The following is a 26,440-nucleotide window of genomic DNA, read 5'->3' on the forward strand; positions in this document are numbered from 1 at the left end:
ATTGGTGCACCTCTGTTTTTCAAGAATGCATTGCCCTTCTGTTCTCTGCATTTTGTTGGTCCCCCTGCAGTCCTGCAGTTGAATAGTTCAGTTGTCAACCAGAGATTTGGGTAGATTTTATACTCAGATTTTGGGTTTTATCCCTTCTGTGGTTCTCTTTCTTCCAGAGTTTCTACCTTAAATGTCCAGCTTTTCTTCCACCCCTGAACTCCTTTCTGTGTTCACTCAAGGTGGTAAAGTTGCGATTTTTCATCACTGCTTTCCTGAACCATAGCCATGGAGCTGGGAAGCACTTTTAGGTGAGGAAGCTGCAAACTTGCAGTTTTTACCCCCTCTGGTTGCAGTTTCATGAAGATAAGTTTTGGCTGAGTTTTGACTACTTTTGAATACTTTCCAGTATCTTATAATGGTCACTTAAAATAATTTGTCCAGGTTTTATAATTACCATCTTCAGGAGAGCTTACATACTTTTAGTCTGGTGTTACTGTATCACTTTGTACTAACAGAGATAAAATTAGTGTTTATGTATATAGATGACCAGAGATCAATGGAGTACCAGTAATAGCAAAGATAAATTACTAAACTATCGTTCTGGCCATTTATTCTCAGACCCCTTTCCTCTGATCGTTCCTGCCCATGCCTTAGTTCTCTGCCCTTAGCCCTTCATCCCTCTTGACATGTTCTTTCTGGTTTAACTATCTATTTCCTTGGCTTCAGATACCAGTTATACACTGACAAATTCCAAATCCATGTTTGTATCCCAGATCTTTCTTGTGAGCTCCAGGCCCACGTCCAGCTGTCTACTAGAACTTTTTTCTATTAGTTATCTGTTTAAGCACTTTAAACTCAATATATCCAAAATTCTTCTCTCCCATCAAATTTATTCTTTCTCCTTTGTGTATTATCTTACTCCCAGTTGTCTAGACCAGAAATCTTTCTCATTAACCCTTCAGATTTTGTAGTTATCAAGACCTGTCTATTCTCCAGCCTCCCCCGGCCCCAAACCAAACCCTCAAATCCATTTATTTCTCTATCCACTGCCATTGCATTAGGTGCACCCCTTCCTCTTATCTTGCCCAGTCTTCACACTGCAGCTCTGGTCATCTTTGTTAATTGCCAGTCTGCTGATTTAAGCCAGAATCATCTTCCACAGCCTTGCCTTTCTTCTCCTTTCAGGCCCCACTGAACTATGCTGCACTTCCCTGACCTCTTCACTATGCTCTCTTGCCTCCTCGCCTTCCCGCATGTTTCTCCTCTTCCCCATGTCCCCCTCCCCAGCTTACAATTGAATTTCCCAGGGACCGGTTATATTCCTATATACTCTCCCATGGCATCTCAAACTGTTCTTTTTATAGCTTTATTGATCTCTGCTGCACTTATCAGGATATCCTTCAGGGCAGAGACAGTTTTGGTTCACCTCTTCGTGTCTTCTCTGCTTAAGGAGTGCTAGTGAGAGAATGACCTCCCTGCTGCCCTCCTTTATTGGGCACCAGACCTATCACTAGGCACATAATAGATGGTCAGTAAATATTTGATGATCCAGTGAATGGCTCTACTCCTAAATGTTGGTTTAGGATGTTCACGTGATGTAGGCCTTCTGCAGCACAGAGCTGTGGAAAATAGGATAAGTGGAGTCTGCTGATATTCACTGGCTGTTGAATCTGCCTGGAATAGCTCTTCCTATTGAGTTGGGGGAGATGATGATAACAGCCACTCACCTGCCAAACTGCTGAAATGGTTCTTTAATCCTATGTGAGAATGGTTTTAGTTCTTATCTCAAATGTCACAGCCTCCCACTGTTCTTACCAAGTTTCTATAGATTTAGTTAAATGCTTCTCAGTTTGTTGTAAGCCCTTTGATCTGTGCCAGGGACTTTGAATAATTGTGCTAATTTGCACCAGTTTAACAGATGTCTCTCTGGGATAAAGGTTTCTCTGACTTCCTCACACCACCATTCTGGAAGTCCTGCCTGTTCTCATTTGTTTTGAAACCAGAGTTATTATTTGATGCCAACTTTCATCCCCGTATTTATTTTATTATTTTATTTATTTTTTAATTTTTTTTGCGGTACGTGGGCCTCTCACTGTTGTGGTCTCTCCCGCTGCGGAGCACAGGCTCCAGACACGCAGGCTCAGCGGCCATGGCTCACGGGCCCAGCCACTCCGCAGCATGTGGGATCCTCCTGGACCAGGGCACGAACCCGTGTCCCCTGCATCGGCAGGTGGACTCTCAACCACTGAGCCACCAGTGAAGCCCTATTTTATTTTTTTTTAACGCATTTTAAGCCACAACGCACATGTTTTAAAAATGCCTTAATAAAACCTTCCCTTTACAATAAACATTATTTTAGAAACCTTGATACTTTCTTTTCCTTAATGCTTTAAACTAGATTTGCTAATGGTCGTTCTACTGGGCTTATCTTGGACAGTGGAGCCACTCATACCACTGCAATTCCAGTTCACGATGGCTATGTCCTTCAGCAAGGTAACTGTATTTAACCAGGGTGCACAGAGGACACAGATCATGAAATAAAGCAATGACTTGGACTATCAAAGTATATCAGTTTCCCAGTCATGTCTTTAAGTGTTTTTTTTTTAATCTTTAGTATATAGTGTATATTTAAAACTGATGCATGGCTTCATTCATGCCTGGAGGGATAGTTCCATTAATTCTGCTTGAAAACAATCATGTATAAATACACAGAGGAAATTTGTCCCAGGGAGTTTGGATGGAATGCTTTCTTAGCCTTGTTTAATCTGTTTCATAGGCATTGTAAAATCCCCTCTTGCTGGAGACTTTATTACTATGCAGTGCAGAGAACTCTTCCAAGAAATGAATATAGAACTGATTCCTCCATATATGATTGCATCAAAAGTAAGTGATGAATGAATTTTATTTCTGGGATTTACCTCCAACTCCCCACCCCCATGTCGTGAACTCTGTTAACCTAGCACTTGCTCTTGACACTCAGGAAGCTGTTCGTGAAGGATCTCCAGCAAACTGGAAAAGAAAAGAGAAGTTGCCACAGGTTACAAGGTCTTGGCACAATTACATGTGTAACGTAAGTAACCCTTATTCTCTTTACGAAAGCATTATAGGCTGTAAGTCTTTGACTAGAGTATGAGCACTTTATATTTTCAAACTTATATTTTTAATGATATTTTACAAACAAAATTAATAGCTTTTGGCGGAGTAGGGGGGTGCTTTTCATGCTTGTCAGATATCTCAACAAACTATATTCACTTGGATTACTGTGGTGAGACCTGAAAGGAGCTTTGGGATAAAAACAAGCATTATGCTATTCTGTACATTTTTTGACTAAGAAAATGGTTTTAGTGTATAGAGACCTGCTGGTATGGCTCAGTTACGTTCCCTTTCCTAATATGAGTCAGCTATGTAAAAAAATGTGTTACTGTTCACAGCAAGGAGCCAACAAAAGGTTTTCTTTACTGAAAATCCATCTCTGAACATGACTTACTGACGGGAGAGGTTAGTAAAACAACCTCTCACACCACAATATACATTCATTTTTAACAGTAAAAGGATATGAAAGTCATCATTTACTATGGCAGGGATATATCCTATTTGACAGTTTCTTACACCTAAGGATAAAGATTTTTTGTGGGTGTTTAGTACAAGGAAAAATTGTGAAAATGATTAATAATTGCGCCTAGACCTTAGACAGGATTTTTCCTTAGCAGCTCAGAGGTCCTATGTATTTCACTGCAAATTTTTTAACTGTTTTATACTATGTCAGTCATTAAAAATTCCATAAGATACAATATATATGCATTTTATATATATTCAGCTAATGAAATCTTGCTTCTAAGCTTAAAGGGAAAAACAGTAAATCAACTATAAGCCAATAAAAATTTTAAAGAAAAAAATTTTAAAAATGGGAAAACAGTGTTCTAAAACCAATTTTGTTATGCAGGACTGGGGTACAAGGGTTCCCACTTGTTTTTTTATCTCATCATTTTTCCATAATGTTTGTAATTTAAATGTTATATAATTTAACTTATAATGCGAGTGTTTAGAATTGGGTTTCTTGATGCTCAGAGTCCTTACTGGGTAGATTTATACCCTTGAAATGAGTTAGCCATCCAGGAATGTGGTACAGTTTCATTAAGAAAAGTGTTTTTAAAATAATGTTACAAAAGTATAGACTGCAAAGACAAATCTCAATAATTTTGTTTCTTATCCTTTTTTTAAAATCCATAGTGTGTTATCCAGGATTTTCAAGCCTCAGTACTTCAAGTATCAGATTCAACTTACGATGAACAGTATGTTTTCTTATTTTTTCTACAAGACTTAAAACTTAATAGCTTATTAAAACCTTCATACTAATCTTTTAAAAAAACTGTATACTTAATATATAACTGAATCACTTCGCTATACACCAGAAACTAACAAAACATTGTAAATCAACTGTACTTCAATTTAAAAAAAACTGTAGGGACTTCCCTGGTGGCACAGTGGTTAAGAATCCGCCTGCCAATGCAGGGAACACAGGTTTGAGCCCTGGTCCGGAAAGATCCCACATGCCGTGGAGCAACTAAGCCTGTGCACCCTAGAGCCCGTGCTCTGCAACAAGAGAAGCCACTGCAATGAGAAGCCCGCGCACCGCAACAAAGACCCAACTCAGCCAAAAATAAATAAAAATTTAAAAAAAAAGATTTTTTTTGAACTGTGTACTTCATAAATGAGGAAAGAAATTGATTTGTTTAGTTTAAAAAATTGTAGAATATGCTTAACTGGTCTAAAGGTAAAAAGTTAAGAAATACTGAATAACATTTTAAAAGAAAATAAGATATCCCTCTGCTTTCTTATAAGTTGATGATTCCTTAGTAGTTTATAATTCTGAAGAGGATTGTTTTTGTCTTTTGTTTAATATTGTTTGATATGTTTTCAGAGTAGCCGCACAGATGCCAACTGTTCATTATGAATTCCCCAATGGCTACAACTGTGATTTTGGAGCAGAACGGTTAAAGATTCCTGAAGGATTATTTGACCCTTCCAATGTAAAGGTATAAAAGCTTATTTTTATAATTAGCCTGGTTTTTCCTTTAAAGATCTCTTGTAATTACAAAACCTAAATAAGACTGACTTAGCTTTTTTGGATGTGCTTTATTGTTTGAAGGTCTTCTGTGTGACTACTCATTTCTATTTTGTTATAGGGGTTATCAGGAAATACAATGCTGGGCGTCAGTCATGTTGTCACTACAAGTGTTGGAATGTGCGATATTGATATCAGACCAGTAAGTGCCAGTCTCATTTATGGCATAAAGGTATCTTTTAGGGCAATCTAGTGCCCCATTATTTATAATGGCCATCATTATTTAAGTTGGCAACTTTGGCCATTGACTTTGAAGTCCATTTTGTAAAAATATGTAAAAAAATGAAGTTCTACTAGAAAAGGAAAAATGCAAAACTCTAGAGCTGTGTCCAGTGTGGTAGCTTTTGGCCACATGTGGCAATTCAGTTAAAATAAACAGAAATTTAAATTTCAATTCTTCGGTTGCACTAGCCACATTATAAATGTAGCTAGTTGCTGCTCTATGACAGTGCAGATGTAGAACACTTCCATCATCACAGAAAGTTCTTTTGGACACCGCTGTTCTAGAGATTTCCTAAAACGTGACATACCGAGATACAGATTATTGGTGATTTTTAATGTACCTAGTACAGTTTTACTTTTTATTTTTCAGGAAGGTGTGGTTTAAGGTTTAAATTATGTAACTTTTACATGGAGTTTAGATATAAACTTCATATTTTTTGTGCTTTTCCAAGCTGTTTGTTTCATCAGTTTATTTCTTGCCAAGTTTTAAGGACTAACTCCATATTCCATACCATACTAATTATTAGATAGATTATATCTTATTTAAACGCTAGATTTAATTTGTAGCCAACGTATTGCCTTGATTTTCTTTGAGTTAATGCATTTGCTTAGAGCATTGTGCTAATAGCTAAGGGTCTATAAAAAATCATGTTGTTCAAAAAAGACTTCCAGGTAGTTATGAAAAATGTTCTTTATTTCAACTAATTACCTGCCTGGGATGTGCTGCTTCTAGGATAATGGGGTTGTAAGCATGCAATTTTTTAGTATAAACTCAAGGGGAAGGCAGTTGATTTGAAGTACATTTACTGTAAGACATTGCTAACTTTGTTTTTTATTGAGTTTTCTCCTTTAAACTATTGTTGACTGCAGAGGAGGAGATGCTTCTATATTCCATTTTCTCTTTCAAAAGTTAGATGATTTAGACATTTGGAATAAATTTTTAAAATATGAATTTAGCCACTAAAAAAGCAGGCTGACGTTTAACTTTCTGATGCATACATGCAGATTAGAGGTAGATATACTCCTTATTACTGAGAATTTATTTTTGGCGGGGGAGGCCTCAGCACGTGGATTTTGAAAAAGTTCGTCTCTGCAGAAGAGAAAGGTAGCAGTCATTTTGGCCAGGACTGTTGTCAGAGTATGCATTATCCACCATCATCATTAAACCTTGCCTAATTTTAAACATTGCAACTTCTAGATGTACATTCTGAGATGATGTAATTATGAAATATACCTCTAATGAAATACTGGCAGCTATCTGCCAGAAAATTATGATTGGATTGTAGAATAATTGCTTTAAGATAGTGATTCTTAAATTTTAATGCACAGTAGAATCATCTGGAGAGTTTTCTTTTTTTATAAATTTATTTATTTTTGGCTGCGTTGGGTCTTTGTTGCTGCGCGTGGGCTTTCTCTAGTTGCAGAGAGCAGGGGGTTACTCTTTGTTGCGGTGCGCAGGCTTCTCGTTGTGGAGCACAGGCATACGGGCTGCAGTAGTTGTGGCGCACGGGTTTAGCTGCTCCACAGCATGTGGAATCTTCCCAGACCGGGGCTCGAACCCATGTCCCCTGCATTGGCAGGTGGATTCTTAACCCTGCGCCACCAAGGAAGTCCTCATCTGGAGAGTTTTAAATAAACCAACAAAAACTTTTCCTGGACCCCATCCCCAGAGATTTTTATTTAATTGCCCCCAGGTATTGGTGTTTTAAAAGCTCCCTAATGAGTTGAATGCAGCCAGGATTGAGAACCACTAGATTAAATTAGTAGGTCTATGTAGAAGTAAAAATTAAAAAAGGGAAAATTTTACTGGAAGACATGGTTTTATTTGTAGTTGTATTTAAAACTGTTGGAAACATTTGGAACTAATTTTTTTGTTTTCATCCCAGGGTCTCTATGGCAGCGTTATAGTGGCAGGAGGAAACACGCTAATTCAGAGCTTTACTGACAGGTTGAATAGAGAACTCTCTCAGAAAACACCCCCGGTAAGTTTTGTTTGTTCTTTAGTGGTATTTTTCAGTCATATGTATCCTCACTGCTGGTGGAACTTTATATAGTTTGTTTTTCAGTAGGTTGATGGTATTTTGTGTCTGCCTGGTATGGTATTACTTAAAGTTAATACCCCTTATTAATCAAATTTTTCTAGATGACATCTATTAGTTACTCTTGTACTGTCTGAATCTCACTTTATTCATTGATTCCATACTTAAGTACCTATAGTCTGTTAGGCACTAAGGATAGAAAATATAGTCCCTTCCCACCAAGGGCTTAGTCAGTTAGGAGGAGTAGACATGCAGAAAATAAAAACTGTAATGTGCTAAGTGGTTCAGTATGTCATCAACCAGGCCCTCTTAAGAACACTGAGGGGAAAGCACTTAACTCCCTAGGAGTGTCAGAGAAAGCCTCATTAAGAAGCTGTTTGAATGAACAGGAGTTCAGCTGGTTGGCAGTTTATGAAAGGACATCTAGGTAGAGGGAATACCATGTGCAGAATATGAAGGGAAGATGGCATATTCCAATATTTTGAAGTAGTTGGCTTATAGTCTGTGTAGAAGTGGGGAGAGCTATATGGCTGGAAAGATGAGCACGATGGTATATTATGTCCTAGGGCTGCCGTAACAAAGTACCACAAACTGGATGGCTTAAGACAACAGAAATTTATTACCTCTCAGTTCTGGAAGCTAGAAGTCTGAAATCAACATGTCATTAGGGCCATGCTCTCTGAAACGTACAGAAGAGAATTTTTCCTTCCCTCTTTCTAGCATCTCATGATTTGCCAGCAATCCTTGGCGTTTCTTGGGTTGCAGTTATAGCACTTCAGTGTCTATCCCCGTTGACATGTGGCATTCTCCCTTTGTGGGTATGTCCTCTTAAATGAACTCTAGTTGTAATGGATTAAGGGTCCACCCTACATCTGCAGAAACTCTATTTCTAAATTAGGTCACATTCACAGCGACCAGGGATTATCAACATACCTCTTTGGAGGATACAGTTCAACCCACAGAGATAGGTTCCAGGTCATGTCACTTATTAATAGCAAACTTACAAGATAAAATCTGGCAGAGGACTAAAGAGCTTTTATGTTTTAAAAACATCCCTTGGTGCACTGTGATAACTTTCAAAAGGACAGAAGAACCTGGTTTAGGGAGAAGGTAGTTTACGTGGTACATTAGTAACAGAGTAGTAGTCATAGTCTTTAGATTTTTAAACTTCCATCAAGTAGTTTTTTGTAAGGTATTTTGCGATAAATATTACATTTTAAAAAACTTTATTAGAGATTACATAGGCCCTAACAGAATCTATAGAATTTGTGTACTTGATAGCCTTTGGTTTCTCATATAAAGGACTGTTTTACATATGCCACATTTTTATATTTGTTATTTTTATATTTGTTATATTTTATATTTGTTATTTGTTATGTAAGTATTGATATAGGCACAAGATTGATACCTCCTTACATTCTTGGAGATATAGACTGACCTGGCATCTACCTTAATTATAATACTAATCATTAGATTTCATAAAAGTCCCAGAATAATGAATATAGACTTGGGCTGTCCCAGGTCTGGTCAAGACCAGTTAGATACTATCCTTGTCTTTTAGGAGGCAATTAAAATTTAATGAAATCCATTGTAATAGATATCAACCAGTTCCTCACCTACAAAACCCTGTGTTCATCCCTCCTGCTCTCAGCACCCCTCCCTCCCATTCCACATACCCCTGCTACATACACAGTTATTTCACTGTGAAAAAGACTCAAACTGTATGTTCATATATAGAATAATTGGTAAGTATCAACAATTTGAGAACTATCCCCAGAAGCAAATTCCTAGGTAGGGGGAAAATCTCTCCATACAGGAAGTGAGATAGGGATAGTGCTGAGCCATAAAACCATGTTTATTGAGAGAGTGTTCCAGCAGAACAGAAACACTAACTTGAAAGAAAGCAGTGTGAATAAACTTTCCTGAGATCTTATGTCTGTGTTTTGATTTGGATGGGGGCAGGGAGGAATAGGGAGGGTTGAACTAAGATTCAACCCTTGAGGGATGAACTAAGAGAGGAGGGATTTTGAAGGCCTAAAAAAGTAAGTTAGAAAGTTGAGGAGCACTACAGAAAGGGCAGCAGGTTGGGATAATAATTATACTTGGTGTTGGACAAAATGAAATAATATATGAAGCACTTAGCATAGTACCTGATTTATAGTGTTAAGTACTTATTTTGCTGTTTTAGGATTAAATTCTGAATGCCATGCTGTCTAGTATGCAGTTTTGTAAGGTTTATATAATTTATTTTCTTATTCAACTACACATTACAAGACATAATCAAAGTACTTTAAAATCCTATACAGTAGTCCAACCTATGCCTACTATTAATCTGGCTACTACAAAATAATCATGTGTAATTAGTGCTTGAACCAGAGCCACTAAAAGGTCATAACTTGAATTTCCTAAGTTGAGTCACTTGTTCTATTTGATCCTACTAATACTTATTCTTCCCTTTCTATTTTAGAGTATGCGGTTGAAACTGATTGCAAATAATACAACAGTGGAACGGAGGTTTAGTTCATGGATCGGTGGCTCCATTCTAGCTTCTTTGGTTAGTAGATAAACTACTTTGCAAAATAGTTGAAGATTCTTATTTAATTTAAATGTATCACTGGAAATACTGAATTTAGCAGAAAGACTAAAAATCCCCATGGATCATTTATCTTTGCAGTTTTTAGCTATCAAATTAGTAGAGGACCTGATGCCAGTTTTACATGTTCCAAAATGACAAAATGCCTCAATGCCTTTTTAGTGGGTATTGTCAGCCTAATTACAGTTTCCCCTTTCACACAGAGGCGGGCATCTGTTAACTTATCCTCGCCTCTTTTAATAATACTCCCATTGGCTATGGTCAGGACTTATCTGCAGCACATTTAAAATTAAATCATTCCGGGCTTCCCTGGTGGCACAGTGGTTGAGAGTCCGTCTGCCGATGCAGGGGACACGGGTTCATGCCCCGGTCCGGGAAGATCCCACGTGCCGCGGAGCGGCTGGGCCCGTGAGCCATGGCCGCTGAGCCTGCACGTCTGGAGCCTGTGCTCCGCAACGGGAGAGGCCACAACAGTGAGAGGCCCGCGTACCGCAAAAAAAAAAAAAAAAAAATTAAATCATTCCTTCTTGGGTTCTGGTTGCTCCCTGGCCTGTTGGTGAGGTAGAGTATGTCAGGAATTGGTTCTTGGGGCAAATGGTGAAGTCATGGTGTTGGGGTTTGCATGCTGCTTGGACTGGTGCCTACTGTGAATCAGGAGGAAGTCCTTGTACTTATCTGCACCCTAAATTTGGAGGATTTCCCCTTCACCTCAGAGCAGCCAAAGTAAATGTCACTAAGTACTTATGCTAAACATTTTAAAAAGCTATTAACTATTAAATGTTTGTAACTGTCCATTTATATATTTCTGGTCTATGTTCTGTTTCTAGTCTTTTAATGATCTTAGTTCAAAACTGGATATGAAACAAAACAATATATGAATCCACTTGAATAATCATAGGGAATGGATTTCTTCTGCTTACACGTCTTAGTAGTAATGTAGTCCACGTTGCTTCCTCCTTTAGTCATTTTCCTCCTTTGACCTTCTGTTTATTTTGCATAGTGCGTGTGTACTGTCGTTTGTGTACTTGTAAAACTTTATCCTAGTTTGAGTTCTAAACGTTACCATTAATCAAATGCTAGAACATTTCATCAATGCTGTACTAGGATCAAGCCTTCCAACAATTTCTGTTGTTGCCTTAATCAGTCCATCATAGCTAAACTCTTCATCTTCCTTTCCCAGCATTTTCTAAATCCTCATGACAGTATAGAAAGATTTAATATTCTATATAAACTTGGGCAAGACTAAATAGTGTCTTTGCACGTTCTGGAGGAGGGCAGAAAAAAGAAGGTTGTAATTTTATTTATTTATTTATTTATTTGTGGCCGTGTTGGGTCTTCATTTCTGTGCGAGGGCTTTCTCTAGTTGCGGCAAGTGGGGGCCACTCTTCATCACAGTGCGTGGGCCTCTCACTATCGCGGCCTTTCTTGTTGCAGAGCACAGGCTCCAGACTCGCAGGCTCAGTAATTGTGGCTCACGGGCCTAGTTGCTCCACGGCATGTGGGATCTTCCCAGACCAAGGCTCGAACCCGTGTCCCCTGCATTGGCAGGCAGATTCTCAACCACTGCGCCACCAGGGAAGCCCAGAAGGGTGTAATTTGAGTACTATTTGGGGAGGGGTTTAAGAGTTCTTCAAAAATTAGGAGTTGTGATAATGAAGGTATTAAAAGAAACAATTTTCTAATAGAAAGGTACATATGTAATTTTTTCCTTCCATTTCACAGGGCACCTTTCAGCAGATGTGGATTTCCAAACAAGAATATGAAGAAGGAGGGAAGCAGTGTGTAGAAAGGAAATGCCCTTGAGAAGAGTTCCCAAACAACTACCTTCTTTGTCACCTTACGTTTCATAGCTTTAGTATACTCAGGAAAAGAACAACCATCTTTTGTAGAATGTTTATACATTTTTGCATATTTCAATTTCCACTTAAATTTTTTAAGGCTTTAACTGGCTCTGTAAATTAAAATAAGTTTGTGCTTTCCTTGAAATGCACTTATTCTTATTACAAGCATTTTATAATTTTGTATAAATGTCTATTTTCTCTAAATATTTTGCTTTCAGTAAAATGCTTTCCAACTCTGTTTATGGTAGAATTGCTTTTTATTGACTAGTAAAACTTACTGCCTATGTTTTTTACCTTAGGCTTTCAAAATTAAATAAAAATTACTAGCCACTCCAGAAATACTTTTTTTGTGGACTGCTGTGTTGTAACTTGCCACTTTAAGTACTAAATATATTTATCATTATTTTGAATGGAAGTACTCACTGTTTATTAACAGTAGAATCCATAGCCCCTTCATATCTAGTAACAATAGTAGTGAAAAGGTTACCTGAATTCCAAAATTACCTTATTGCCTTTGCTATAGCAGTTATATCACTTTCCCACTCTAAGATACAGGCGATTAAAAGTCTGCTTAGATGTCAGAATTTATAAAATGGGAATTTAATCTGAACTTTATACCTGATTTTGACCACTTCCAGATTTAGCATGCCATAATAACACTTAAAACGGTCGACAGTCATATGACTAAAAACACAAGTTATTTATAAACCACTTAATATGTATTTACTTTTGTATACAGATTGTAATCCAAGAAAAACAAAATGGTAAATTAAGAGTTCAGCTATCTTAGACAAGACGTGACTTCTGGGCTTCAGAAAGATGTGGAAACTTTTCCTGAAGAAACTTTTCTTTCTTGCTTGCTAAACTTCTCTTCCTTGCTTTGATGCGGGCCTGTTTCTCAGTTCTCAATCTAGGTAAATAAAAGCATAACAGCAATTTATACAAAACTATTTCCCTGTTACTTGGTACTGTCAACATATGTCCAAATCAATCACTTAAAGACCTCAATCATGCCCGTCTCTGTATTAGGTGTGTAATGTATATTATTAAATTTGAATAATCATTGTAAACCTACACAAGTCAAAGATAAACATGAAATCAAAAGCATCTGTAACGCTACACCAATTCTCCTTCCTATTTCCTGACTGGAAAGAAAGAACAGACCTGTGAGCCTCTAACAGACTGGGCTTTCTCCTTTATTTTTAGAAATAATGTAGTTTTATAGAATACATTAGATATTTTACATCCTGAGATACATCCTGAGGTGTTTAGGAATTCCCTAATTTCAAATAGCACTCAGTCTAACATCATTTCCCCACCACTGAGAATAAAGCCATGCTAAGAGATGATGCTTAGTGCTAGCTGGGCTAGCCACTCTGGGTTTGCCTCTACCTATCAGCATCCCAGGGCATTAGGCCTTTGTGCCTCAGCTAAATTATGTTGACTTACAAGGTCACTTTGGAATTATCAAAATTGCAAATGATAAATTCATGGATGCCTAGCCTCTACTGTACTTAAATTGAAATATAACAATACAGTTAAGAGACAGGTACTGGGACTTTCCTGGTGGTGCAGTGATTAAGAATCAACCTGCCAATGCGGGGGACACGGGTTCAAACCCTGGTCCAGGAAGATCCCACATGCCGCGGAGCAACAAAGCCCATGTGCCACAACTACTGAGCCTGTGCTCTAGAGCCTGCGAGCCACAACTACTGAAGCCCGTGCACCTAGAGCCCGTGCTTCGCAACAAGAGAAGCCACCGCAATAGGAAGCCCGTGCACCGCAACGAAGAAGAGTAGCCCCTGTTTGCCGCAACCAGAGAAAGCCTGCACGCAGCAATGAAGACCCAATGTAGCCAAAAATAAATAAATTTATTAAAAAAAGAATTCTATATTCAGCAAAACTCATTCCAGAGTGAAGGTGAAATAAAGGCCTTTATATTAAAAAAAAAAGGTACTGAATAACTACAATATGCCAGTGCTATGGGGGAGGTCACAGAAATTTGAGATAAGGGTTATATTTGGATAGAGATAAAAATACATATACAAAATATATAAGCTACTTTATAAATTAAGTATAAAGTAAGACTAAACAAAGTTGAAATCAGATTACGCATTCTATTCATCAGTCTTTGCTCCAACTAAATTTTGGCCATTTAAAAAAATAAACCCATGTTAAAGGTTTGCTATTCTTAAGAATATTCAGAAGATTATGCTGCATGTTCTGAAGGTAAGGCTAAAGGTAGTTTCAAAAACAATATATTTAAGGCCTGTAAAAGTGACACTGCATTCATAAATTCTCATACATTAAAGTCACGTTATTTACAGCTTCACCTATTAAGGCTAAGGGACAAAAGCATCAAATTGCACATTAGGTTTGGAGACAGCGAGGAGGAAAAGCCAGTGCAGTTAATTTCTTCAATTGCTTATTTCATTTCACCACGCCCTGCAATAACGTGAGCTCACATTCTATGCAGCAAAGTATTTGGACCTTCCTTTTAACAATCCAAAAAGATTTAATCATCTACTTCCACAGAACAGATCGATGAACAGAAAGACAATAAAACTTTTCAAAGGATATACATTAAAATGTTAACAGTAGCTATTTCTGGATGGTGAAATTACATAAGACTAATTTCTTTTTTTACCTGATTTTTCTAGTTTTTGGACAATGAACATGTATTATTTATATAAAAGCTTAACACACGTCATCTGATGTAACGATACACTTTAGTACTAACGGTACTTGTGCTCACCTGACAAAACGTTCCACATAGGGCATTGCAAAGAATCGTTTTCTATTGTATCTTTTATTTAGGTACCAAGGTATAGGCCACTGCTTGAACTTGTGCCTGCCAAGAAAACAAAAAGGTATCACCCTACAGAAAACATTTAATACATTTTCACTTTTTTACAGAGTTTTAGCCTTCTTTGAACTAAATATGTTTTCAATAAAATGAGATGTAATTGGCTTTTTAAAGATTTAAAAATTTTTATAGTTTAAATATAAGACACTTATGAATCCACTGCAAAATTGCAGATGTTAATATTTTGCAATGTTTGCTTCAGATCACTCTTTTAAAATATATATATATATATATATAAAAGTTTAAAGACACAGCTAAGTTCTCTACTTTCACAATAGCTTCTAGCCATAAACTGAAGTGTATCATTACCAGATATATTTTGTACTTTTACTACATATATATGTGTGTACTAATTTTATATATGTACACATACATATGTATACACACACACATAATTTGAAACACTGATATTTACATGTATATGTTTTGTTTTTAAAATGTAAGTAAATTGCAGCAACTGATATAGATATCTATCTATATCTACCTCAACATAACAAAACCTAAAAAATCATAATGCTGAGTAGGAAAAAAGGAAATTGTGATTTCACTGTAAACATTTATTTGAAAATATTTCAATTAAAAAAGTAACAGAAGGATTAATTTCAGGGCATATGACCAATCTTCTCTAAAAATCCAGAATTAATCTGTAATATCAGAAGCCTAAGTTCCAATCTCTTTGTAATTTTGGCATTTAGCATATAATTTGACAGGCAGTGCCACTGGAGCAATGAACCACGCTGCTTTAAGCAGAATAGATAAAGGTACTGAATTCCCTCAGTTTATCAGGAATCCCCTCAGTTCGGCAGGATGATAGTCTACCACTATTTTTCAACAACCAAGGGAAAGACACATCCAAAAAGTATTCTCTGACATTACTGCCACATGATTTTTTGTCAGAAAAAATTTAGATGTAATGTTTTGAAGAATCTCTGCATTTAAAAGGCCAATTTAAATATTTTAACATGCAACAGAAAATTAGGGAAAAGGCATTGGAATTATAATGTTTCATTTAATAAGCTACATTGGAAAGATGATGTAACTGCTTTTTTTTTTTTTCCTGGCCACGCAACATGTGGGATCTTAGTTCCCAGACCAGGATTTGAACAGGAGCCCCCTGCATTGGAAGCGCCACATCTTAACCACTGAACCATCAGGCGAGTCCTGATATAACTGCTTTGTTCCCTACTTTGTTTAACTCCAGGAAAGTTAAAAAGCAAAAATTTTTAAACCTTAATGAGAATAGCACTCTTACAGATTCTAAAATTGACACACATTCTCTCCCGTATCCTCACCCTTTCCTAACTGGCCTCAATTGGATTAATCCCAATAAAGTTTAGTAGAAAATAAAATAGATCCAAAAAAAAAAAGAAAGAAAAGAAAAGAAAATAGATCAAAGTTCTTAGGCAGGTGTTTTGGCAATTACTCTCTTTTCTGTACTGGATTACACGGTTACAGACAACACAGCCACTCCCCTAAATCTGGCTCCAAGCAGCCCCATTACCGCAAACTCCATTAAAACAATCTACCAAATGCGTAAGTGCTGTTTTGTAGTGTAATTTCAAGAGTACAGGGAAGGTCTCCAACCACCCAAAATGCCTTCCTCATCTTGCTGACTGATGACAAAAATTTTACTGAACATGCTTCCTTTTGGTAGTTCAACCCAAATGCAAATAAACCCCTGGAAGAGAGAATACACTGGGTCTTCTCAATTACTTACACCTCAGTGTGAATGTTTACTATCACATCCTTTCCCAACGTCTGACAGGACTTTGGAACTGCACATAGGGGACAAGATGCCACAAAGGTGGAAAGATTTAATGAAAATAAACTGTTTATTTTATTCAAAATTTGGACTAGGGCCTATCCTAATGGCAATGGGAGCAAACTGAGACCGGTTCATGTGGCCTTATTCCTGGAGAACTTCTTTTTTTAATAGTTCCAGGTTCTTAATGGGCAAAGAGGATAGGTGTGTCCTAAAATTAGCTTCATGGAATTTATAACCCTCTAAAATTACATGTGCATATGTAACTTTTTCCTGGGGAAAGGATCTATAACTTTCATCAAATTCTTAAAAGTCATTTGATTCACGTAAGATTAAGAACCACTATTATAAAGAACCCATAAATAACTGAATCATGGGAATGGGATGCCTGGCTATCAGATACAGCTACCTTCATTCATATCCTGAAGTTCAAAAGGGGTTTGGGGGCCTCTTTGTATATTAGATACAGCTAAAATATCTCATATTTTTAAAAGATGCTGGATGGGGAATGAGGCATGGGACTTCACTCTCATCTTAGAAGAGCCACTATGTACCAGATGATTCTTCCAAAGATGTCTCTTCTCCAAGCACCAGGTCTAGCTTTTTCTTGACCAGTCTGAAGAAGTCTGAGGGCATCTTCCCTTTCCTGGACAACTTTATCTAATGCATCCATGGAATCTACTACCTGAGAAGAGAATAGAAAGATATAATTTCAACAATCACCACATGACAGAATTCCAAAGAAAGAAAACACACAATGACTATGCTACAGAAAACCTATGATGAATCTTTCTGTCAAAGAACCATTCTGTCAAGTATTTCCTAAAAATCTTTCTGGCTGGGTATGCATATACATAGGTGTCTGTAATATCACTTTTTGTAATTTTTTTAAAGTTTAGTTTCATTTAAATGAAAATCTATTCAGCTCAAATTTCCATATATTACTTTTGTTTGGAGTAGGATATACTTGCATAGATTCCTTTTGGAGACCCAATTTGACTCATCATTTTAAAACTCAATGAGCTATTAAGAAGTAATTAACAGCTGCTTTTTAAATATTAAAACCTATGTTTTGGCCTTAATTAATTAGTGTGTCCCTAACACTCAGGTGCAGGTATTTTGACCTACTTGGCAGCTGTTGCTATTATAGGGAATGGAATACCAACCTATCCTGATACTAATCTCCAAAGATCCATCAAGACACAAGAAGATACCATTAGAACTTCTATTTTTTATCTCCTTCTTTTAACATTTCTATTATGTTTGACATTGTACATAATATATTGGCTGAGCAATATATATTTTTTCAAAAATAAATATTCATACATTGGGGATTGTAATGACAGGTGAGCTAAATTTTTTCATAATTCTAAATCCTGAGAGCCATTTTTAGGTAGTGATATATGTGTATTATCTTAAGCATCATAACAGCTATGAAATACTGTATATAAATGCTTGTTCCTTATAAGAAACCTAAAAAGGGGAGGGGTATTAGATTATAAAGATAATTCCCCAGGTAGCTGTGGAACCTAAGAGAGATGTGAAAGCCACATATTTAGATAAACTACTTCATAATCTATATATGCAGCTCACACTCAGCACTTTTATGGCCTACTTAACTCAAAGCCACACTGAATCCTCACACTACATGAATTTCTACAAAATCCTTGAGAAATAGAAGATGGGTAAGAATGACAAATCCCATCTTGAAGACAGACAAACTTAGAAGAGTGAAGAGACCACACCGATCAGGGCCTAATACAAAGCTCTCTGACCCTTAGGAACTCAGTAAACCTGGCTGTTGACTGACTACATTAAAGAGTCTGCCCAAGGTCAGGGCTGAGGTTCCTAACTGAAATCTAATGTTAGCTCACAAAGATAAGAAAATAAATGGCTACCAAGTCCACAGAGTTAACATCCAATTATTCAAGTTCATGCCAACAGACGAGAAAGAAAATCAAAAGTATCAATTAGATACACCCCATTCAAAAAAGCCAACTTCAAAGAGCTTTCTTTTCTAGTTTACAACTTTCCCAGAGCCAAAAGTGTCCTTACATAGTTCCGAAGCTTCAGCTTATATCTTAAATTGAGAATAATTCTTTTAAAACTTTTCTTGATAAATTTTCGTTAGTAGTATGTCACAAAGTGTCACAAAGCACTGAGAAAACTGTATTTGAGGTTAAAAAAATTATAATCACTTTCAGTTTAAAACTGTTACTATTTTAGATTCTACTAATTCAGAAAGTATAGTACATATGATTTACTGGGCTGAAGTTCACCTCTGAAATATATTTTTTAAAGCAGGGAGAGGGGATAATCTATTATTGAAGTTTAAAAGTCTTATTAGAACAGCACCATTATAGCAAAAGCTTTTTCATCAAATAAACAATGTGGTACTTATAAACAGCCAATCCACCTAGAAGAGTCTCTAAAGCATAACTTTCCTTAAAAGAAGAGTTGCCAAATATACCTAAAAATAAAGTAACATTACTTTACAAATGTTTTGTAGCAATGAAAACATGTACCACCACCCAGATCTTAGTTTCTAAATATACCATTCTCCATTCAAAGGAATCAGGGTTCCTCTGTAAAACGGCTGATTCCAGGATTGGGGCAGGAAAAGTACAGGATGAATCCAGAATATCTTGCCGTTCCTCATCAAAGAATGATGAGGACATATAGGCCAGCTTGAAGGAAAACACACTGGCCAAATCTAGAATGATGATATTAAAGGATTTTAACTCATTGAATAAAATTGGAATGCATGACTCAAGAAAGAAAAGGGAAAGGAAAGGAAAGGAAGACATGGAGAAAAGGAAAAGCCCTTTCTTACGGAAGAAAGCTAACAAATAATGTAGAATGAACAATGAAATTAGAAAATCACCATTTAGCAAACATCACAGTAATAATCACTGATTGAGGCAAAAATCATCATCAATAGATGCTAAAACCAACGAGTCCAAGTTGGAGGGTTTAAAAGATATTTACATGATCTCAATGTAAAGAAAAATTTACTCTACAGTGGAGAAACCTGACACCAGGCTAACCAAATTACTAATGCTAACAAGTTCAGTAACAGAACAAATCAACATTGCATGCCTCTTCACATGATGCACTGTGAAGAATACAGCATCACTTCTATGATATTCCTGCCAATCATCATGATTATCATAAGAAACATCACAAACCCAAATTGGCCCATCCTCTTCAAAAGTGTCGATGTCATGAAACACAAAGAAAGACTGAGTAATCAGATTCAAGGAGACTCAAGAGACAACACTGAAAACACACCAGCCAGGGGTTTTTTTGCTATAAAAGGACATGTTGGAATAACTAATGAAATTTCAGTAAGATCTGTAGATTATAGTATCAATGTTAATTTCCTGATTTTGAAAACTGTACAGTGGTTATATAAGGAAATATCCGTGGATTTTTTGGGCAATATACACTAAAGTAGTTATGGGTAAAGGGATATCACATATATAACTTACTCTCAAATAGCTGAGGAAAAATGTAGTTATGTGGAGAGGAGGCAAAGACGGATAAAGCAAACGTGGTAAAATACATAGGGAATTTGGATGAAGGATGCCTCTTTGTATTTTTCTTGTAATTTTTCTGCCAGCCTCATGTTTTATCAAAATAAAGTTTAAAAACCCCAAAATATGATTAACTCAATGTTTATAAAGGCAGAATAACCTTCTCCATAATTAGGGTAAATAATTGAGATTTTATCCAATAACTTCTTTGACTCTCTGCAGGAATATCAGGTCTTAATGGTGGTGAGCAGTGTGGGGAAAGAAACCTGAAGCAGCTGAGGTAAGGCAGCAAGACTGAAGCCATTACAAAAAGCTGCGTTCCAATCTCACTGACTACTTACTATGAAACAGAAAAAAATCAATAAAGAGCTGACCCTGAAAGCACTCTATGAAAAAAAGAAACAACCTGATAAATCTAACTAAATAAAACATAAAACCTCTACATGAAAGAAATATCTTAAACATGTACAGCCATGAAAAAAATAATCGCAGATCTTCTGCACTTACTGATACGGAAAAATCTCCAAAAACACTAGTAAGTAGAAGACGCAAGTTTCAGAAGAGTATATACTGTATAACCACATTTGTGTAAATAAAAATTATCAGGCACATTTCTTCATGCAGAGAAAAATTCTGATGAAATTCTGATGGATAAATAGGAAACACACAGGATTGATTACCTCTAGGAATGGAAATAAAGAACCCAAGTGATTTCTTTTTAATGATGAAGAAAATCTAACCTAAATAATAGTTGACCTTTTTACAGTAATGTGAACATAATATTATTGAGCTACAGCAGGGGAATCAAGATGGCAGAGTAGGGGGAAGTAGAGCTCACCTCCCCCCAAAAAACACATCAAAAATACATCTACATGTGGAACAATTCTCACAGAAAACTAACTGGCAACTGGCAGAAGAACTCCTACACAACCAATGCTGCACGAAAGATCTCCATGTAACCAGGTAGAACAGAAAAAAAAAGGGGCATCAGGTCAGGACCTGTGCCCCTGGGAAGGATCTGTAAGGAAGAGAAGGTTCACATGGGCAGACCCTCACTCTAGGGAGGGAGTGATCAACCCACCATCTGGGCACTTCCATCCCAGTCCTGGGGTCCTGCACGAGGAGACAAGCCCCCTTGCCTGGTGGGAAATCTGCTGAGACAGACAGAAGAGCTAGAGAAGCCTAGACTCTACTTGGGAGGAGTGCACGCATGCTGGCTTGCTAACAATTAGGTCTGAGAGAGCCTTGTACTGGCAGCTGCTGCCTTGCTGTACTTCCCAATCTGGAAGGGCTAATGCCCCGACCTAGCTCACTCCACACCGTAGCCTGGCATGAGATCAGGGCAAAGATGCAGTCTATTTAGGCAGAGACAGACCAGGGTGCCTGGGATGTGATCTGGGCAGAGCCACAGAGACTATTATCAGTGCACACATGGGAGCAGTGTCTAGTCAGGCAGACACTGTCAGTGGGCGCATTGGGCACTGGCCACAAGAATGCGAAGCAGTTAAGCGCTGAATCTCAGGCAGACAGGCCCAGGGCAAGAGTACCCAGATAGGCCAGGCTTGGTGTCCCAGAGAGAGCACCCTGGCTCTGCCCTCTCTGTGCAGCTGAGCACTAGATCTGGGGAAGACAGGTCCTGGAGAAATCTGTCACAGAGGCAGCCCAGATCTCAGGTTGTAGCACAGCCACCTCAATTCCTGCAGACACAATGCCCCAACCTCCACCCTACTCCATGCCACAGCCTTGTACTAGATCTGGAACAAAAAACACAGAAAGTGATAGGACCCTGGGATGCTTCCAGACAGAACCACACAGGTGGTGCACAGGTTTGCTGTGACCACAGGAGCCTCACTTGCTTCAGCAATCACCTCCTTTGGGGCAGGGCAACAGAGACTAATTGAACCTGACCCTCAGGCTTCTACTCCAACAACTGGGGAGCAGACCCCACCCCTGACTGGGCAGTGACAGCTACAGAGCCAAGAGGAAGCCCTGCCTCACATCCAGCACAGACTCTAGACACCAGTCACACCCCCTATCAAGGAAATAACGATGAGTACTCTTAAGAAGGACATGACTGGCATCCAAAACCAGCCCTCACACCAAGAATACTGGACAGTCTACACAGGGACACTCCCACATAAAAACACCCCTTTAAGACCACAGTAGATAACTGTTTTTCCTAAATTCACAGAGACAGAGAAAGTTTAGTAAACTGAAAAAACAGAGGAACTACTCCCAATTTAAAAAAACAAGAGAAATCCCCTGAAAGAACAAATAATAAAATAGACCTCACCAGTCTACAGACCCTGAGTTCAAAATGGAAATAGTAAAAGCAGGGACTTCCCTGGTGGCACAGTGGTTAAGAATCCACCTGCCAATGCAGGGTACACGGGTTCAATCCCTGGTCCGGGAAGATCCCACATGCCGTGGAGCAACTAAGCCCGTTGCTCACACACAACTTGTGGCTCACCCACAACTCCTAAGCCTGCACTCTAGAGCCCATGAGCCACAACTACTGAGCCCACGTGCCACAACTACTGAAGTCTGTACACCTACAGCCCATGCTCCACAACAAGAGAAGCCACCGTAATGAGAAGCCCACGCACCGTGATGAAGAGTAGCCCCTGCTTGCCACAACTAGAGAAAGCCCGTGAGCAGCAATGAAGACCCAACACAGCCAAAAATAAATAAATAAACACATAATTTTAAATAAATAAATAAAAGCAGATAAAAATAAAGATCACTATAACAAGGAACCAGAAGCTTTATAAAGATGAACCAATCAAAATTAGACAATTCAATTGCCAGTATGAAAGCCAATCTAGAAGCAATGAATAGCATACTAAATGATGCAGAAGGGACAAATAAGTAATCTGGAAGACAGAATAATGGAAACTACCCAATCAAAATAGCAGATGGAAAGACAAATGAAAAAAATGAAAGCACCACAACAAAGAGTAGCCCCCACTCGCTGCAACTAGAGAAAGTCCTCATGCAGCAACAAAGATCCAGCACAGCCAAAAAAAATTTTTTTTAATTTAAAAATAAATAAATAAAAATAAATTTGAGGGCTTCCCTGGTGGCGCAGTGGTTGAGAGTCCACCTGCCGATGCAGGGGACACGGGTTCGTGCCCCCGTCCGGGAGGATCCCACATGCCACGGAGCGGCTGGGCTCGTGAGCCATGGCCGCTGAGCCTGCGCGTCCGGAGCCTGTGCTCCGCAACGGGAGAGGCCACAACAGTGAGAGGCCCGCGTACCACAAATAAATAAATGAATAAATAAAAGAATTCAGCAATACTAAACCTACCCTAAAAGAAATACTGAAGGGTCTTCTCTAAATAGAAAAGAAGAAAGACTCTATAGGAAAGGGAAAATCACAGTAGGAAAGGCAAATATATAAAAGGACTGAAAATCATTTAAATAAGCCAGTACATAGATTAAAAAACAATCAAAGAAATTTTGTAAAAGCAATGGTAACTACAATTAACAGCAAAAGGATAAGCATGAAGATGTAAAACAGGACACCAAAATCACAACATGTTGGGGAGGGAAGAATAAAAATGTAGATCTTTTAGAATGTGTTTGAACTTGTATGATTATCAGCTTAAAGCAACTAGATATAGTTATGGGTCAACATACCATACTTATGATATGGTAACCACATATCAAAAACCTACAATAGATTCACAAAAACAAAAAGAAAGGAACTCAAGAGAATTCCCTGGCGGTCCAGTGGTTAGGACTCTGTGCTTTCACTGCCGAGCGCACAGGTTCAATCCTTGGCTGGGGAGCTAAGAATCCTGCAAGCCACGCAGCGTGGCAAACAAAAAAAAAAAGGAACTCAAGCATACTACAAAAGAAAACAATCAAGCCACAAAAGGAAAAACAAAAAGAAGAAATTAACAAAGAAAAACTATAAAATAACCCCTGGAAAACAAAGATTAAAATGGAAAAAAGTGCATACTAATAAATAATTACTTTAAATGTCTATGGACTAAATGCTCCAATCAAAAGACACAGAGTGGCAGACTGGATTAAAAAACCAAGAACCTACAATATGCTGCCTGAGAGACTCACTTCAGGGTGAAAGACATAGTCTGAAAATGAGGGGATCAAAAAAGATATTTCATGCAAATGGAAATGACAAGAAAGTGGGGTAGCAATACTCCTATCAGACAAAATAGACTTTAAAACAAAGGCCATAAAGAAAGACAAAGGACACTATATAATGATAAAAGGATCAATACAGAAGAGGATATTACACTCATCAACATATATGCACCCAATATAGGAGCACCTAAATATATAAAATGAATACTAACAGATGTAAAGGGAGAAATGGACAATAATACAATAATTGCAGGAGACTTTAACACCCCTCTGACATCAATGGACAGATCATCCAGATAGAAAATCAATAAGGTAACAGAGGTCCTAAATGACACAACAGACCAGTTGGACTTAATTGACATATGGGACACTACATTAAAAAAAAACAGAATACACATGCATTCAAGCATGCATGGAACATTCTCTAGGACAGACCACATACTAGGTCACAAAACAAGCCTCAACAAATTTAAGCAGATAGAAATTATCTCAAGCATCTTTTCTGACCATAATGGTATGAAACTAGAAATGCACCACAGTGAGAAAAATGGGAAAAGAACAAACACATGGAAACTAAAGAACATGCTACAAAAAAACCAATGGGTCAATAATGAAATCAAAGAACGAATCAGAAAATACCTCAAGACAAAAGACAATAACCACCACTGGGATGCCACAAAAGCAGTTCTAAGAGGAAAGTTCATAGCAATACAAGCCTTCCTCATGAAACAAGAAAAATCTCAAATAAACAACCTAAACTACCACCTAAAAGAATTAGAAAAAGAAGAACAAACAAAACCCAAAGTCTGCAGAAGGAAGGAAATAATAAAGATCAGAGAGGAAATAAATAAAATAGAGATCCCATAGAAAAGATCGATAAAACTAAGAGCTGGTTTTTTGAAAACATAAACAAAATTAACAAACCTTTAGCCAAGCTTACCCAGAAAAAAGGACCCAAATAAACAAAATAAGAAATGAAAGAGGAGAAATAACAACCAATATCACAGAAATATAAAAAGTCATAAGAGAATACTATGAATAGTTATATGTCAACAAATTGAAAAACCTAGAAGAAATGGAAAAGTTTCTAGAAACATACAGCCTACCAAAAGTGAGTTAAGAAGAAACAGATTATTTGAACAGATCGATCACTAGAAGTGAAATAGAATATGTAATTAAAAAACTCCCTGCAAACAAGAGTCCAGGACCAACTGCTTCACTGGGGAATTCTATCAAACATACAAAGAACTTATATATTTATACCAAACCTTCTCAAACTATTCCAAAAGACTGAAGAGGTGGGAACACTCCCAAAGATATTCTATGAAGCCACCAGTAGCCTGATTGATACCAAAACCAGACAAAGACACTACAAAAAAATAGAAAATTACCGGTCAATACCTTTGATGACACAGACACACAAAATTTCAATAAAATATCAGCAAACTAAATCCAGCAATACTTAAAAAGGATCATACACCATGATCATGTTGGATTCACTCCAGGGTCACAAGGATGGTTCAACATAGGCAAATCAATCAATGTGATACACCACATTAACAAAAGGAAAGACAAAAAGCACATGAGCAAGCATCTCAATAGATGCACAAAAAGCATTTGACAAAATTCAACATCCATTCATGTTAAAAGCTCTCACCAAAGTGGGCAGAGAGGGAACATATCTCAACATAATAAAAGCCCTTTACAACAAACCCACAGCCAGCATAATACTCAATGGTGAAAAGCTGAAAGCCTTCCTGCTAAATTCAGGAATAAAGATGCCCACTCTCACCACTTCTTTTCAATGTAGTACGTAGTATTGGACGTCCCAGCCTCAGCAATCAGAAAAGAAAAAGAAATAAAAGGTATCCAAATTGGAAGGGAAGAAGTAACACTGTCACTATTTGCATATGACATGATACTCTATAGAGAACTCTGAAGTCTCCACACAAGAACTAATAAATGAATTCAGCAAGGTAACAGGATATAAAATTAATATACAGAAATCTGTTGCATTTTTTTACACTAAAAATGAAATAGCACAAAGTTAAAAAAAATTTTTTTAATTGTGTCAAAAAAACAAAGCCTCGGAATAAACTTAATCAAGGTTAAAGACCTATACACTGAAAACTATAAAACACTGATAAAGGAAACTGAAAATGATTCAAAGAAATGAAAATATACCTTATGCCCTTGGACTGGAAGACATAATACTGTTAAAATAGCCATACTACCCAAAGGAATCTACAGATTTAACGCAACCCCTATCAAAATACTCATGACAGTTTTCACAGGACTAGAACAAATAATCCTAAAATTTATATGGAACCACAAAAGACCCAGAATTGCCAAAGC

At 37.5% G+C, this 26,440-nt stretch overlaps 2 protein-coding genes across 4 annotated transcripts in view; one reads left to right on the forward strand and one right to left on the reverse strand.

The window, feature by feature from the left end:
• Window positions 1-11,826, forward strand: part of ACTL6A (actin like 6A) — a 27,342-nt gene extending 15,516 nt beyond the window's left edge. Inside the window, exons 6-14 of the mRNA XM_079922634.1 lie at window positions 2,390-2,484; window positions 2,768-2,874; window positions 2,972-3,061; window positions 4,222-4,283; window positions 4,913-5,027; window positions 5,178-5,258; window positions 7,225-7,320; window positions 9,845-9,931; window positions 11,693-11,826. Coding sequence (XP_079778760.1) covers window positions 2,390-2,484; window positions 2,768-2,874; window positions 2,972-3,061; window positions 4,222-4,283; window positions 4,913-5,027; window positions 5,178-5,258; window positions 7,225-7,320; window positions 9,845-9,931; window positions 11,693-11,773 — 814 coding nt within the window. The 3' untranslated portion in view covers window positions 11,774-11,826. The remainder of the gene's footprint in view (window positions 1-2,389; window positions 2,485-2,767; window positions 2,875-2,971; window positions 3,062-4,221; window positions 4,284-4,912; window positions 5,028-5,177; window positions 5,259-7,224; window positions 7,321-9,844; window positions 9,932-11,692) is intronic.
• MRPL47 (mitochondrial ribosomal protein L47) overlaps window positions 2,979-26,440 on the reverse strand; it is a gene marked incomplete at its 5' end in the record, with an annotated part of 32,999 nt that continues 9,537 nt past the window's right edge. For 2 of the 3 annotated variants that reach the window (XM_079922635.1, XM_079922636.1), the window contains 3 exons: window positions 11,692-12,721; window positions 14,567-14,662; window positions 16,994-17,124. In XM_079922635.1, coding sequence (XP_079778761.1) covers window positions 12,598-12,721; window positions 14,567-14,662; window positions 16,994-17,124 — 351 coding nt within the window. In that variant the 3' untranslated portion in view covers window positions 11,692-12,597. Of the gene's footprint in view, window positions 3,001-11,691; window positions 12,722-14,566; window positions 14,663-16,993; window positions 17,125-26,440 lie in introns of those variants that run through there. The other variant, XR_013828520.1, reaches the window with a different exon arrangement.

This window comes from Stenella coeruleoalba (genome assembly GCF_951394435.1).
Source record: "Stenella coeruleoalba genome assembly, chromosome: 5".
Classification (NCBI taxonomy): Eukaryota; Metazoa; Chordata; class Mammalia; order Artiodactyla; family Delphinidae; genus Stenella; species Stenella coeruleoalba.